Below are 13884 nucleotides of genomic sequence, written 5' to 3' on the forward strand. Positions count from 1 at the left end.
CCCAAACCAAAATAAAATGAATTTTCACTAACAATAAAACCATACACATCCACACTGTAAGTAACAGACTGAGCCAGTGCTAATTTTCACTCACCAAAAACTTGCTGATTCTTAAACCCAGTTCCTTCAGTGGTGAAGCTACATCTTTATTAGCTTTCACTTTTTCTGCTGAACTTGGACTACAAAAAGAACAGTGAATCATTTCCTCATTCTCCATGACCATCTAGGGGGTTAAAATTAAAATACTTAAAGATATTTTTACTGTGGACTTTTTTTCTGCCCTTTAGGTACCTAGAAAACACACACACACAAGATAGCCTCTACAGACTGTAACACAGAACTGTTTATGCCTAAATAATAAAAAATAGTATATATCTGTTATAAACTATAGTTATAACAATACTATTAGTAATTATTTTTGATCCTTACAAATACCCTGAAAGGTAAATATTACTATCGCCATTTTACAAATCAAATTACTGACACTTAGTAAGAGTAAAGAACTTACCAAAAATCCCACAGCTAATAAAAAAAGTTGAGGTGAAATTTAAAACCAGGTCTGTTGGTATACATACATATATTACCTAGCTCTGTCCACTGAGAAGGCCTCTAGGCCTTATGTTATGATACCCCAGGAGCAGTAAGCACACCCAGCACCCAGATCTTGGTTTCTAATACCATTCTCTAATAAAAGGTACCAGGACCCCTTGGAGAAATGGCTGATTGTAGAGCCAGGGCAGCTAAAATACAAGACGAGCATGAAGCACCTTGTAGTGCCAGAAAGCAAGGAAGTGCTCAAAAAACAAAAGGATAGGGATATGTCAAAAGGACACAGAAGCCAACATGAAAGAACTCCCAATGGCCAAAGCAAGAACAAAGTATAAACAAAACATGAGTCCATACTGATATAAATGAATGAATGAATAAAAAAAATAGAGGAGAGGAAAATCTTTCTTACAGAATTCCAAATAATATATCTAGATGCTATCCCCTTCAGGAAGTGGAGTATAATTCCACTACCACCCCACACTGACAATGGACTATACTAGTCGACTCACTTCCCAAGAATAGAGTAAGGAAAGGAAAAAAAGTAACTTTATAAAGCAGAAACTTGGCAAATGCTACCAAATGACCTTAATCAAGTGACCAAGGTTAATATCACCAGTGATTTCATGTAGATAACATATACCCTCTGACATAAGAATGTTACTTCACCTCTGTGTATTCTTTCCCCAAAACCCACTACCCCAGTATAACAATGAGAAAACATCAGACAAATCCAAATTGAGGGCATTCTACAAAATATATGACCAGTCCTCCTCAAAACTGTTCAAGGTCATGAAAATCAAGGAAAGACTGACACACTGTCATAGCTAAGAGCAGACTATGCAACGTGGTACCCCGGATTGGATCCTGGAACAGAAAAAGGGCACTAATGAAAAAAATGGTTAAATTCCAATAAAATCTTGGAGTTTCTTTATTTAAAAAAAAAAAAAAAAAAAAAAAAAAGGTCTGCCAGACTTTACTACTGCAAACAGAATTTTTCTTTAAAAAAAAAAAACCAAAAAACAAAAACTAAAAAAATGCCACAAATGTCCATTCTGTGACTTAAAGCATGATGTTGTTGTTAGATTTTTTTTTTTTAGAGAGACTCTCACATTTCACAGAAAATCCACAACATAAAGGTTGGCATAAGGGTAAACAATAAGTTCTGAAAGAGGCAACACAGAATGATGATTAAGAACACAGACACTGGAGTAAGACTACCAGGTTCGAATCCTGGTTCTACCACTTACTAGCTGTGTGACCTTGGGCAAGTTACTTAACCTCTTTGTGCCTCAGTTTCCCCATCTGTAAAATGGAAACAATGATAATAAGAGTACCTAAAAAGTGATAATATAGTGCTTATCTTTTTTAAAGTTCAGATATTTTAGATACATAGTGAAGTATTCACAGACAAAATAACAAGATGTCCTCTTCAAAGTAATTATGGCAGAAGGGTTAATAGATGAACAATAAAAAAAAGTTCATCATTAACCTAAGAGAATAAAGATGGAAGGTAAAGATGTAATAAATTCAACAGACATCCAGAAGAAAGGAAATGAGGATGACTTGGGACTACAATGTATAATAGACTGAGACCTGGACTAGGAAATAAGGTAAATGAGTCTAGCTCTACAAGCTGTATTTCCTTCTTTTTTAACTACTCTATATTTTGTTATTGTTTTTGTCCATTAAACAGGACAAAAGCCTATTTATTCACCCAAAGAATAAAAACAGTAATTATCTCAAAGGGTTGTTGTGGGAATTAAATAACTTTTGAGTCAGTGCTTAGAATAATAATAATTAACTACATTAGTGTCAGCTATTATCACTGTTTGCTGCTATATCCCAGCATTTAGTGCTCACACAAACATGGTGAGTCCTAAAATAAATATTAGAAATATCAATTGAATATAATAAATCCTCATCCCCATAGGGTTATATAACTGGATTCCACAATACTGTATTTCTAGAAAGAATTTCCCTTTGTTTTTTAATAGGCAAAAAAAAAGTGTTCTACACATTTCCCCTGATAATCAAATTGTATTCTCTCTGATCTCTCTAACCCAGCAATATCATAAAAGCACACATATGGATGGTTTCATTTATGCCAGCTTCCTCAGGGGACTACTCTAACCAGACGCATGGAATAGCCATACCTGGGAGGTTTGTAGTAAGAAAGCCCCTCTAACAACCGCTGCCAGTGTTTATGCAGTTCTGCCTCAATCTGATTCTGGAAAAGAACAAGGCAATTACTTTTATTTATTTATTTTGGGGGGCTAGTATTATGGACTAGAAAACAAGACAATTATACAAATGCAATTTTAACCAACTCCAGGATCACACAGAGAATTACATAATCTTTTGAGTCTTTTTAATATGCATTTTTCCCCACAGCTGAAATCATTTTGAATACAGAATTCTGTAACATCCTTTTCTTTGCTTAACATTGTAACATAATGATTTAACCTTATTACAAGAATCTTGATAAATATACTTTCTAGTGGTTACGTAATAGTTTATCAAGTGACTAGATGACAATTTATTTACTATTCCTCTAACGTTATACACTTAAACTGATTGTAATATTTTTGGGGGGGCGGTGGGGTGGCTGGCCAGTATGGGGATCCAAACCCTTGACCTCAGTATTATAACAGTGCACTCTAACCAACAGAACTAACCAGCCAGCCTGTAATCCTTTATATTAATATAAATAATGCTGTGGTAAACAGCTTTGTGTACAAAACCTCAGGATTTCTGTCTCTTAAGATACATTCCTAGAAGTAGAATTATCAGATGAAGCCATCTTTAAAAAAAATGTTAAGGCTCTAAAAAGAGTATAACATTCATTACATTAATTATAAAAACAATAGTAATAATTGAATGTCATCTTAACACTTATCCTCACAGGGTCAGAACACACAAGAATCAACATGAAGACTGCCCTTTATTGATTAAACACTTGGAAATGTCCTAGAAACCACAGCCTCTGTAACATAAAGGAGGTAGCTAAACAGAAAAGGAATTAAAGGCAAGTAGAATATGAGACAGTAAAAAGGCCTGAGACTCTTTCTTAGCCTGAGGCAGTGGAATGGTATTTATATCGCTACACTCAGCAGCCAATCAATCAGCACTGGTATCTTTTCAGAAAAAGAATCAAAGAGGTACAAAGAAAGGCAGATTTAGAAAACTTCAGCAGGTAGGCTATAAGACACATTCCCATTTCAGCAGAGAGAAGTAGGGAATGCATAGTTTTTTGTTTTGTTTTGTTTTGTTTTGTTTTTAAAAAGAAGACCAGTAAGGGGATCTTAACCCTTGACTTGGTGTTGTCAGCACCACACTCAGCCAGTGAGCGAACCGGCCATCCCTATATGGGATCCGAACCCGGGGCCTTGGTGTTATCAGCACCGCACTCTCCCGAGTGAGTCACGGGCCGGCCCAAGGGAATGCATAGTTTATGAAGTATCAGGAACAAAAAAATGTGTTTACTTCCTTCTTCAAAGAGAAGGCAGGGTTTTTTTTTTTTTTTTTGTAACATAAGCTACACAAAACCCACAGAAACCACTCAAGAACACTATAACTTACTAGTTCTCTCAGAGCTGATCTTCCAAGCAGAATTGTCCACAGTTCTCTACTGCTCCTGAAAAATGAGAAAGGAAAGGTTAATTTTACTCTTTTAGATTATACAAACTTGATTAAACTCCCTCACAGCTATTTTGTCCATTCTCTAAAAGCAAAAACACTCAATGTAAAAAACAATTTGTTAAAATTTTGGAAAGTAATCCTGTTAATATTGTTCTTAGAAGTTTTAAGTACAAAATAAAAATGATAAAGCTAAAATATAAGATTTTAACCTAAACCAAACAGGCAATGTGTTTAAAAAAAATGAGTATGGCCACCATATTTTGACACATTTAAGATGCCATTAATTGTAAGACATATCCTTATTTACATTCTAAGAAAACAATGCTGCCAATAAACTATGGCAAGTCAACAATGATAAAACACATCCCAATTACAGAAGTGCTAAAAGTATGAAAAAATGTATACCTTAAAATTAATGAAATATAGTAACTAATGAATCACAGTACATTTCCTATGCTAAGAAGACACTTCAATTTAAAATTTCTATGGGCCAGCCCATGGCTCACTTGGGAGAGTACGGTGTTGATGACACGAAGGCCACGGGTTCGGATCCCTATATAGGGATGGCTGGTTAGCTCACTTGGGAGAGCGTGGTGTTGACAACAACAAGTCAAGAGTTAAGATCCTCTTACCAGTCATCTTTAAAAAAAAAAAAAATTTTTTTTCTACCTCCTCCTTCCTTGTTACAATACAGTATCGATAAGGAAGAAAAATCTAAAGAAAGACCAGGCCCTTGTCACCTCCAGAAAATTTCCTAAATGCATGATATAATTCACTTTCTCAATGAAGTCTAAAAGTCATTATGAACAGGACGATGTTCATTTACTTATTAATGAATGAATTCCTACTAGATGCCACATGCAGAGCTAGAAACAAGATAAAATACACATATTAGATATAGTCCCTGCCCCCAGTGAATCTTCAAACATATACTCCCCACCGTGTGTTTACTCCAGGACCCATGCCTTTGGAATTTCACACACACAAAAAAAAAACTTAAAAACTTCTGGGTTTTTTTAAAGTCTAAAATTAAATCTCAAAATATAACCATTAAGAAAGAGTTATAAAAGGGATAGGGATATTTTATGAGAACCTAAATCAGTACCCAGAATAGTTACCTAAAATAATTAACACTGCTTAGAAAGCCTATCTGAAGATAGAGGATGAAAGGTCCTAATAAAATAAACTATTTAACAAAAAGAATGCAAGTTGTGTTAACCATGAGGATAAATTGAAAATTGTTTTCACCATTAAGACTGTAACACAAAAACAAAAACAAAGACTGTAACAAAAAGCACTAGCTTCATCTATTTAAAAACTGTCTTTCAGACTCTTCCCATGAAAAGAGGTTTAAACACACCTAAAAATTATAAATCTCTTTCCTAAAGGAAAATGCTTAAAGACAGCAACTTCAATTCTGTTAAATCAATAGCCACCAACTCCCACAACAGCACAAAGAAATCACTAATCATTTCTCTGATAATAAGATAGTATTCACTGTTCAAAAATAATTAGACTAGATCCAGTTAATGAAACAAATGTATCCCTTTATACTGATAATGCATGGGTAAAAAGTATGAAGAAAGTAAGCCATAAGTAACTAAAAACATAGAGGCAAGTTCACTATTTTTAAAATTTTTTTATTTTTGTCTTTTTGTGATCGGTAAGGGGATCACAACCCTTGGCTTGGTGTCGTCCGCACCGCGCTCAGCCAGTGAGTACACCAGCCATCCCTATATAGGATCCAAACCCGCGGCGGGAGCGCTGCTGCACTCTCCCGAGTGTGCCACGGGGCCGGCCCTCAAGTTCACTATTTAAAGAAATTTATGGGCTGGCTGGTTAGCTCAGTTGGTTAGAACATGGTGATGATAACATCAAGGTCCAGAGTTTGACCCTTGTACCAGCCAGCTGCCAAAAAGAAAGAAAGAAAGAAAGAAATTTACAGCAAAATTTTGGAAGCATGTCTTCTATAATGGTAGTAATTACCCTCTAACTTGTTTGATAAATCTGAATTAGCAAAAAATAAAGGGAAAACTTTATTAAAAATGGCATAAATTTTTTCTTTACCAAAGGTAGCCTCTGGTTTGCACAAAACTGATTAAATACCTATTACATATATAACACTCATAACTACTAATGCGGTTAAGAGTACATCAAAATTAGTGAAAATAAATTTATGATTTATTTATAAATTTAGGCTTTTATATGCCTAAACTAGATCACTTTTTTTTTTTTTTTAAATGACCAGTAAGGGGATCTTAACCCTTGACTTGGTGTTGTCAGCACCATGCTCACCCAGTGAGCAAACCGGCCATCCCTATATGGGATCCAAACCCGGGGCCTTGGTGTTATCAGCACCACACTCTCCCGAGTGAGCCACGGGCCGGCCCTAGATCACTTTCTTGATCATCCATCTTCCACTTTCAAAAAGCATGGGCATCAGTAACCTTTAGTTTATCTGTATTTGCTTTCAGAACTTAGATCTCTAACCAGCTAGCTAGCAGTGATTCTCAGAAGAGACTGAGAAGACTGCTATCCACACTCAAGGATCAGTCAGAATCCAGAATTAATTTGTTTTCTCACATTAAAATTGTATTTGTCACATCAATATCTGTACAATTTTTAAAAAATACAATGTGCTAAAAAGAGGGTTTCTCAAAATGTAGCTGGTCCTCAGACCACCTACAGCAAAATCACCGGGGAACAACACATCAATACTACAGAATCCTGGTCTCCACCCAAGAGCTATTCTCTTGGAGGGCGGGCATAGGAAATCTACATCTTAAAACGAGCACCCCAAATAAATTCCTAAATCACCACTGCTCTAGGGCATCAATTTGCCTCAGAGGAGCAGGTAAAAGAGCTGATCTGTAGAAAACCTCTTGCCTTTTATTGTTTGATATATTAGCTTTTTTTTTCCTTTTTTTGAAAAAAAGATTCTCATACTAAACAAGATTAGAGATCAGTGTCACAGAGTAATATAATAAATTTTGTATCCACTACTCAAAGAGGAAAAAAAAAGCTATTTCTTTAGAAATTAAAATTCTCAGTAATGGGTAGGTTAATTACCTTGATTCAATCATTTCATAATGTATACAAATATCAAAACATTATGTTGTATACCATAAGTATGTGCAATTTTTATTTGTCAATTATTCCTTAATAAAGCTGGAGGGAAAATAAAAAGAAAAAAAAAAAGAGAAAACATTTTCATTGGCAAAATCATGCCATGTTATGGTCTTTTTTGTTGTGAGATATCAATAACAAAATTTCTTGAAAAGGAGTTTTTTTATTCTAAATATTTTAACATTTATCTGTACATATTTGTGGGGTACAGTGTACTGTTTCAATACATGCATATACTTACAATGACTCACTTAGGGTAGACAGCATAGTTTTGTACCCATTAGTGTACCACTTCCCCTTCCCCCCATAACCATTATTCTACTCTCTACTTTTTTTTAGATTCCACATATGAGTGATATCATGCAATATTTTTTTTTTTTATTTTTTTTTAAAGACGACCGGTAAGTGGATCTTAACCCTTGACTTGTTGTTGTCAGCCATCCCTATGTAGGGATCCGAACCGATGGACTTGGTGTTATCAGCACCACACTCTCCCAAGTGAGCCACGGGCCAGCCCTGGTATTTGTCTTTTTGTGCCTGACTTACTTAACATGATAGTTTCCAGTAACCACGTTGCTGCAAATAATAGGATATCATTTTTTTAATAGCTGAGTAGTATTCCATTGCGTATCTAGCAGGAATTTTTGATAATAAAAGTAGCCAACATTTATTGAGCAGTTATGTCAGGCACTGTGCGACACAGTTTAACACTTTGTCTTACTGAATATTGACAGCTTACTTATGAGGCAGAGACCATTATTTATTATGTTATTTATTATCCCTGTAATCTCAACAGGAAACTGAAGTTTCAGAGTGGTTAAGTAACTTGCCTAAGGTTACAAAGATAATATATAATGGAGCCAGGGTTTGCATGACTCCAGAGCTTTACATTACACTACCTGGCATTACATTACACTAGCTCAAGCTGCACCCAAGAATTCATCCTGCAACAATAACATCGGCTGAAGTGAAGCTTTCTGTTTTACAATAACAGACCATACCCTTAACACAATGGCAGGCACATGCGAGGGGCTCAAAAAAATACATGCTGAAGGAACAAATATCAAAGGAGAATGAGATGAGTCCCTTTTAGACCTGCAATCTAATTGAAACAGAAAATTTAGAAAAAACAAGTAATATATGCAGAAGTGCCTAGAGAAGGCAGAATAAAAGAATGGTAGTTTAGGGCCGACCCCGTGGCGCACTTGGGAGAGTGCGGCGCTGGGAGCGCAGCAGTGCTCCCGCCCGCGGGTTCGGATCCTATATAAGGATGGCTGGTGCGCTGCTCACTGGCTGAGCGCAGTGCGGCCGGTCACAAAAAGACAAAAAAAAAAAAAAAAAAAAAAAGAATGGTAGTTTATCAGGAAGGGAATCCTTGTAGGAATAAACGTCATGGGTTCCTGAATTCTTACACATTTATTGGTGTAGGAATAGTGAGGATACAAATAAATCTAAGACCTTCATGATGCTCATAAGCTTAGTGTTGTGAATGACAAAGGATATTAAACACACATTACACAAACAATAAAAAGGAAGAAAATACTAAATGGCATGATATAACAATTAGAGATAAGGAAGGAATATAACCATACAGAAGAGAAAGAGTCAGAGAAGAGAGATCACTGGGAACTGATCAGGGATAGGGGAAAGATTTCACCTCAAATTGGGACCTGAATCAGGTGATTCTCAAAAGACACAATAGATATGGCTGGAACTGTGATGTCCTATCTAAACCCTCAGGGAAATATCTTCCACATATGAGGGGTCTTCAAAAAGTTCATGAAAGATTGGTGTTATATTTCAATTCCAATTTTACACAAACTTTTTGAAGTACCCTCATTTATTTTCAAGAAACTAAATTTATGTTATGTCTCTCATTTATTTGCACAATAAGTAAATAAATTTGAGCTAAGTATTTGGGGGGGAAACTAGGGCACAGAAATTAAATAACTTGCCTCAAAGAAAAAAACTTATTAGGGACATACCATGGCTCACTTGGGAGAGTGTGGTGCTGATAACACCAAGGCCGCGGGTTCGGATCCCTATATAGGGATGGCTGGTTAGCTCACTTGGGAGAGCATAGGGCTGACAACACCAAGTCAAGGGTTAAGATCCGCTTACCAGTCATCTTTTACAAAAAAAGAAAAAAATTTATTAATCAGTCCAATGTTCTAGGAGACAACATGGAACTGCATTTCTGAAAGAGATGGAGTTAATGCAGACTGGAAATTATCTTCCTTAGAGAAATCCCATTGGTTGGAAATCTTTGCATGAAAGCTACTGGGAGGTTAGGGATAACAGTTTCTACAATTGAGTACTTTTTTTGGTAGAAAGTTGAGACAACCAAGCTACCCTGATGAGATCGTTCTTTTGAGAAACACAGTTATATTCCACATGGAAATAATAAATAAAAGAAACCACTATCCATGGATGCCCTGATTGACAGATGAGGTATACCTCTCTTCTGTAAACTGAGATTTAAGCTCAGCAGCCAAAGTGTCTCAAACTGCAGTTCTATTTTTTTTTAGCACACCTTTGCCACTCAAACTTCTACAAACACATTAACTGAAGAGCACAACATACCCAAAAATGCCAATATCCAAACTGACTTTCTGTCAAACCCTGAGTGACCTTCCCAAACTTCTGAGTGATTTAAAGAGCATTATTGCTCTTGTAACTAGTGTCAACTCATATTAACATACGCAATGACTTTCCTACAAGAACATGCTTCACACCACCTCAATTCTCCCCTGAAAAAGATTCACATTTGGAGAAAACAGAGGTTCAAAATGATGAGGTGACCTGTCTGAGGTCATATGAAATCAGCAGGCACCAGGAACATAATTTAAGTTTTCTCTTAGTCCAGACCTCTAGGCATTTCAAACACAAAACTGCTGCTAAGCGCGACCGATTTGGAATGCGCCTTCCAGAACTAAAACAAAGATCTACAAATACAGACCGTGAGCAAAGCAGGGCCTAGAAATCCTAGGGTCAGTGAAATTCCATCTTCAAGGATAAGTGTGGTAGGTCCCCTAGCGTAACCAAAGCATGCTGGAAAGCCAGTGCTTGTCTCTTTCATTAAAGAACACGCCTTACCCTGCAGGAGCTAAAATTACCGAGGCTCTACAATGACTATGAAACAGTCCTAAGAAAAGGAAGGCACAGTGACCACAACGCTACATGCCTGATATAAGGGCTGGAACCAAACTGGATTCCAAAGAAGAAACTCTCATTTCCAGCTGAGAGGTGAAGGAAGGGGTATCAGAGAAGGCGCGCAATGTGTAATGAGTATTTACTGAGAGTCTCTTACATGCTCTTCTGGGTGTTGAGGACACAGAAGTAAACAACACACAAAAAAGTGGGGAAAACATGGCTGGCACAGTGAACGGTAAGTGACGGGGATGTCTGATCTTATCTAGGAGGGAGGATGAAGACGCTTCTTCAGGCTGCAACGCGGCCGGTGGAGGTGCGGTGATGGAGCCATGGCTCTGGAGTCGCACGCGCGGGCCTGAGTCCTCGCTTCATCACTCGGCCAGCTGGGCGTCGGGCTCCTGAGTCACTTGGGAACTAGAAGGCGCCTCACGGAGCTGTGAGGATAACGCCCGTGAAGCGCTTCGCCAGCGTCCGGCGCTCGTGAGCGCTCGGTGAGAACGGTGTCTTTCTGTTCTAATCTAAAGCCTAGCGGAGCGCCTGGAACCTCCCGGAAGATGTGGGATGTCGGCTGACGGCATCAAAGCAGGAAAAAAACGAACGGGCGCGCGAAGAAAGAGGGCACAAGCTGCAGGCAGGAGGCCCGGCGCAACACGAAACACAATTCCCAACGAGAGCTCACGGGGAGCGGGCCAGACCCCGCCGGCGCCGGGGCAGGACACGGAGCCTGCCGCGGAAGGACGCGGGGCCGGGCCCTTCAGGCGACCGCGAAGCTCCCCGTCGCGCCTTGAGCGAGCGTCAGGCCGGACGAGGAAGCGCGGGTGGGGCGCCAAGGGACGCGCCGGTGGGGGAGAGGGCAGGAAGGAAAAGGGGCCTGGATGGGGAGACGGGAGGCCCAGCACCGAGGGAACGAGCGAGGATCCGGCCCCGCTCCTGGAGAAGTCTCCTCAGATCCCGCGCGCGGGGACCGTTTGGCCGTAACCGCCTCGTGTCTCGGCGCCCATCCGCCCAGCCAGAGTCGACCCGCCACCGCCGCCACATCCCGCCCCAACTCCCCACCCCTGCTCCGGCCCCGCTTCCGCTCGGCTTTGACCCCGCGCCTCACAGCCACCGCGCCGACTCGGCCCGCTCCTCACCTCACACACGGCCCGCCGGCGCCAGCCGCCATCTTAGCGCGCGCGCGCGCGCGCTCTAGCCCCGCCCCTTGTCGCCGGGCCCACGTGACCACATGGGGGGGCTCTCCGTCACGTGACACCGGCGCGGGCCGGGGCCAAGATGGCGGAACCCTAGGAAATGAACCTGCGGCGGCGGTAGCCGAGGCTGTGAAGAAGGCGGAGGAGTGACGACATCTACGCCCTAGGTCAGCGGCGGTGGAGTGTGACCGGGCGCCAGCTCCCAGGTCGCAGAGAGTGACCCGCAGTGGAGCTCGCTTCTCGCAGCTGGAGAACTGAGGGAGAGAAGGTTGCTGGGTGGGGGAAGCTGCCTCCCTCTGCTTGGCGGGGCTGAGGGGGCCAGAGTCCAAGGCGTCCCTGGTCACCCCGGCTTCCCCGGAGCCCCAGGTCTGGAGACATGACCCGAGAGTGCCCTCCCCCGGCACCGGGGCCCGGGGCTCCGCTGAGCGGGTCGGTGCTGGCGGAAGCAGCAGTGGTGTTCGCCGTAGTGTTGAGTATCCACGCAGCTGTGTGGGACCGGTACTCGTGGTGCGCCGTGGCCCTCGCAGTGCAGGCCTTCTACGTCCAATACAAGTGGGACCGGCTGCTACAGCAGGGAAGCGCCGTCTTCCAGTTCCGTGTGTCTGCAAACAGTGGCCTACTGCCCGCCTCCATGGTCATGCCTTTGCTTGGACTAGTCATGAAGGAGCGCTGCCAGGCTGCGGGGAACCCATTCTTTGAGCGCTTTGGCATTGTGGTGGCAGCTACTGGCATGGCAGTGGCCCTCTTTTCATCAGTGTTGGCGCTGGGTATCACTCGCCCGGTGCCCACCAACACTTGTGTCATCTCAGGTTTGGCTGGAGGTGTCATTATTTATATCATGAAGCACTCGCTGAGCGTGGGTGAGGTGATCGAAGTCCTGGAAGTCCTGCTGATCTTCGTTTATCTCAACATGATCCTGCTATATTTGCTGCCCCGCAGCTTCACCCCGGGGGAGGCGCTGCTGGTATTGGGTGGCATTAGCTTCGTCCTCAACCAGCTGATCAAGCGTTCTCTGACTGTGGTGGAAAGCCAGGGGGACCCAGTGGACTTCTTCCTGCTGGTGGTGGTGGTAGGGGTGGTGCTCGTCGGCATCTTCTTCAGCACCCTCTTTGTCTTTATGGACTCGGGCACCTGGGCCTCCTCCATCTTCTTCCACATCATGAGCTGCGTGCTGGGCCTTGGCGTGGTCCTACCCTGGCTGCACCGGCTCATCCGCAGGAATCCCCTGATCTGGCTTCTTCAGTTCCTCTTCCAGACAGACACCCGCATCTACCTCTTAGCCTATTGGTCTCTGCTGGCCACCTTGGCCTGCCTGGTAGTGCTGTACCAGAATGCCAAGCGGTCATCCTCCGAATCCAAGAAGCACCAGGCCCCTACCATTGCCCGGAAGTATTTCCACTTCATTGTGGTAGCCACCTACATCCCAGGTATCATCTTTGACCGGCCATTGCTCTATGTGGCCGCCACTGTATGTTTGGCAGTCTTCATTTTCCTAGAGTACGTGCGCTACTTCCGCATCAAGCCCCTGGGTCACACTCTGCGGAGCCTCCTGTCCCTCTTCCTGGATGAACGAGACAGTGGACCACTCATCCTGACACACATCTACCTGCTCCTGGGCATGTCTCTTCCCATTTGGCTGGTCCCCAGACCCTGCACACAGAAGGGTAGTCTGGGGGGAGCGAGGGCCCTAGTGCCCTATGCTGGCGTCCTGGCCGTGGGTGTGGGTGATACTGTGGCCTCCATCTTCGGCAGCACCATGGGGGAAATCCATTGGCCTGGAACCAAAAAGACTTTCGAGGGGACCATGACGTCTATATTTGCACAGATCATATCTGTAGCTCTGATCTTAATCTTTGACAGTGGAGTGGACCTAAACTACAGTTATGCTTGGATTTTGGGGTCCATCAGCACTGTGTCCCTCCTAGAAGCGTACACTACACAGATAGACAATCTCCTTTTGCCTCTCTATCTCCTGATATTGCTTATGGCCTAGCTGTTGTGCAGCAGCAGTGATGGAGTTAACAAGGACATGGGGAGGATGAACAGTCCCCACAACAGCCAGCCACTTGGGCATGAGAAACCAAGAGGTGAAAAGCAGATTTAATTTTTCAGTTGATTCAGATTTAAAATTAAAAAAAAGCAAAGCTCTCCTGCTTTTAGTTTTTTATATATATATATATATATATATAAAAAAAAAAAAGGCTTAAAGAAATAGTACGACAAGTCA

General features: G+C 41.8%; 2 protein-coding genes across 3 annotated transcripts in view; one reads left to right on the top strand and one right to left on the bottom strand.

Moving 5' to 3' along the window:
• The window catches only part of NUP188 (nucleoporin 188), a 52032-nt gene extending 40382 nt beyond the window's left edge, over nucleotides 1-11650 (bottom strand). For both annotated transcript variants that reach the window (XM_063082112.1, XM_063082111.1), the window contains exons 1-4: nucleotides 11601-11650; nucleotides 4129-4183; nucleotides 2703-2776; nucleotides 95-179 (exon numbers count right to left, since the gene is read on the bottom strand). In XM_063082112.1, coding sequence (XP_062938182.1) covers nucleotides 95-179; nucleotides 2703-2776; nucleotides 4129-4183; nucleotides 11601-11632 — 246 coding nt within the window. In that variant the 5' untranslated portion in view covers nucleotides 11633-11650. The remainder of the gene's footprint in view (nucleotides 1-94; nucleotides 180-2702; nucleotides 2777-4128; nucleotides 4184-11600) is intronic.
• A 76-nt stretch (nucleotides 11651-11726) lies between these two features.
• Nucleotides 11727-13797, top strand: DOLK (dolichol kinase). The gene has a single exon (XM_063082400.1). The coding sequence runs from the start codon at nucleotides 12034-12036 to the stop codon at nucleotides 13648-13650; it is 1617 nt and encodes a 538-aa protein (XP_062938470.1). The 5' UTR covers nucleotides 11727-12033; the 3' UTR covers nucleotides 13651-13797.
• Nucleotides 13798-13884: the final 87 nt, after the last annotated feature.

This window comes from Cynocephalus volans, chromosome 17, assembly GCF_027409185.1.
Source record: "Cynocephalus volans isolate mCynVol1 chromosome 17, mCynVol1.pri, whole genome shotgun sequence".
In the NCBI taxonomy this organism is placed as follows: Eukaryota; Metazoa; Chordata; class Mammalia; order Dermoptera; family Cynocephalidae; genus Cynocephalus; species Cynocephalus volans.

Bases quoted from the DNA above. Each gene is read 5' to 3' on its own strand.
- DOLK (XM_063082400.1), top strand. From the start codon at position 12,034: ATGACCCGAGAGTGCCCTCCCCCGGCACCGGGGCCCGGGGCTCCGCTG.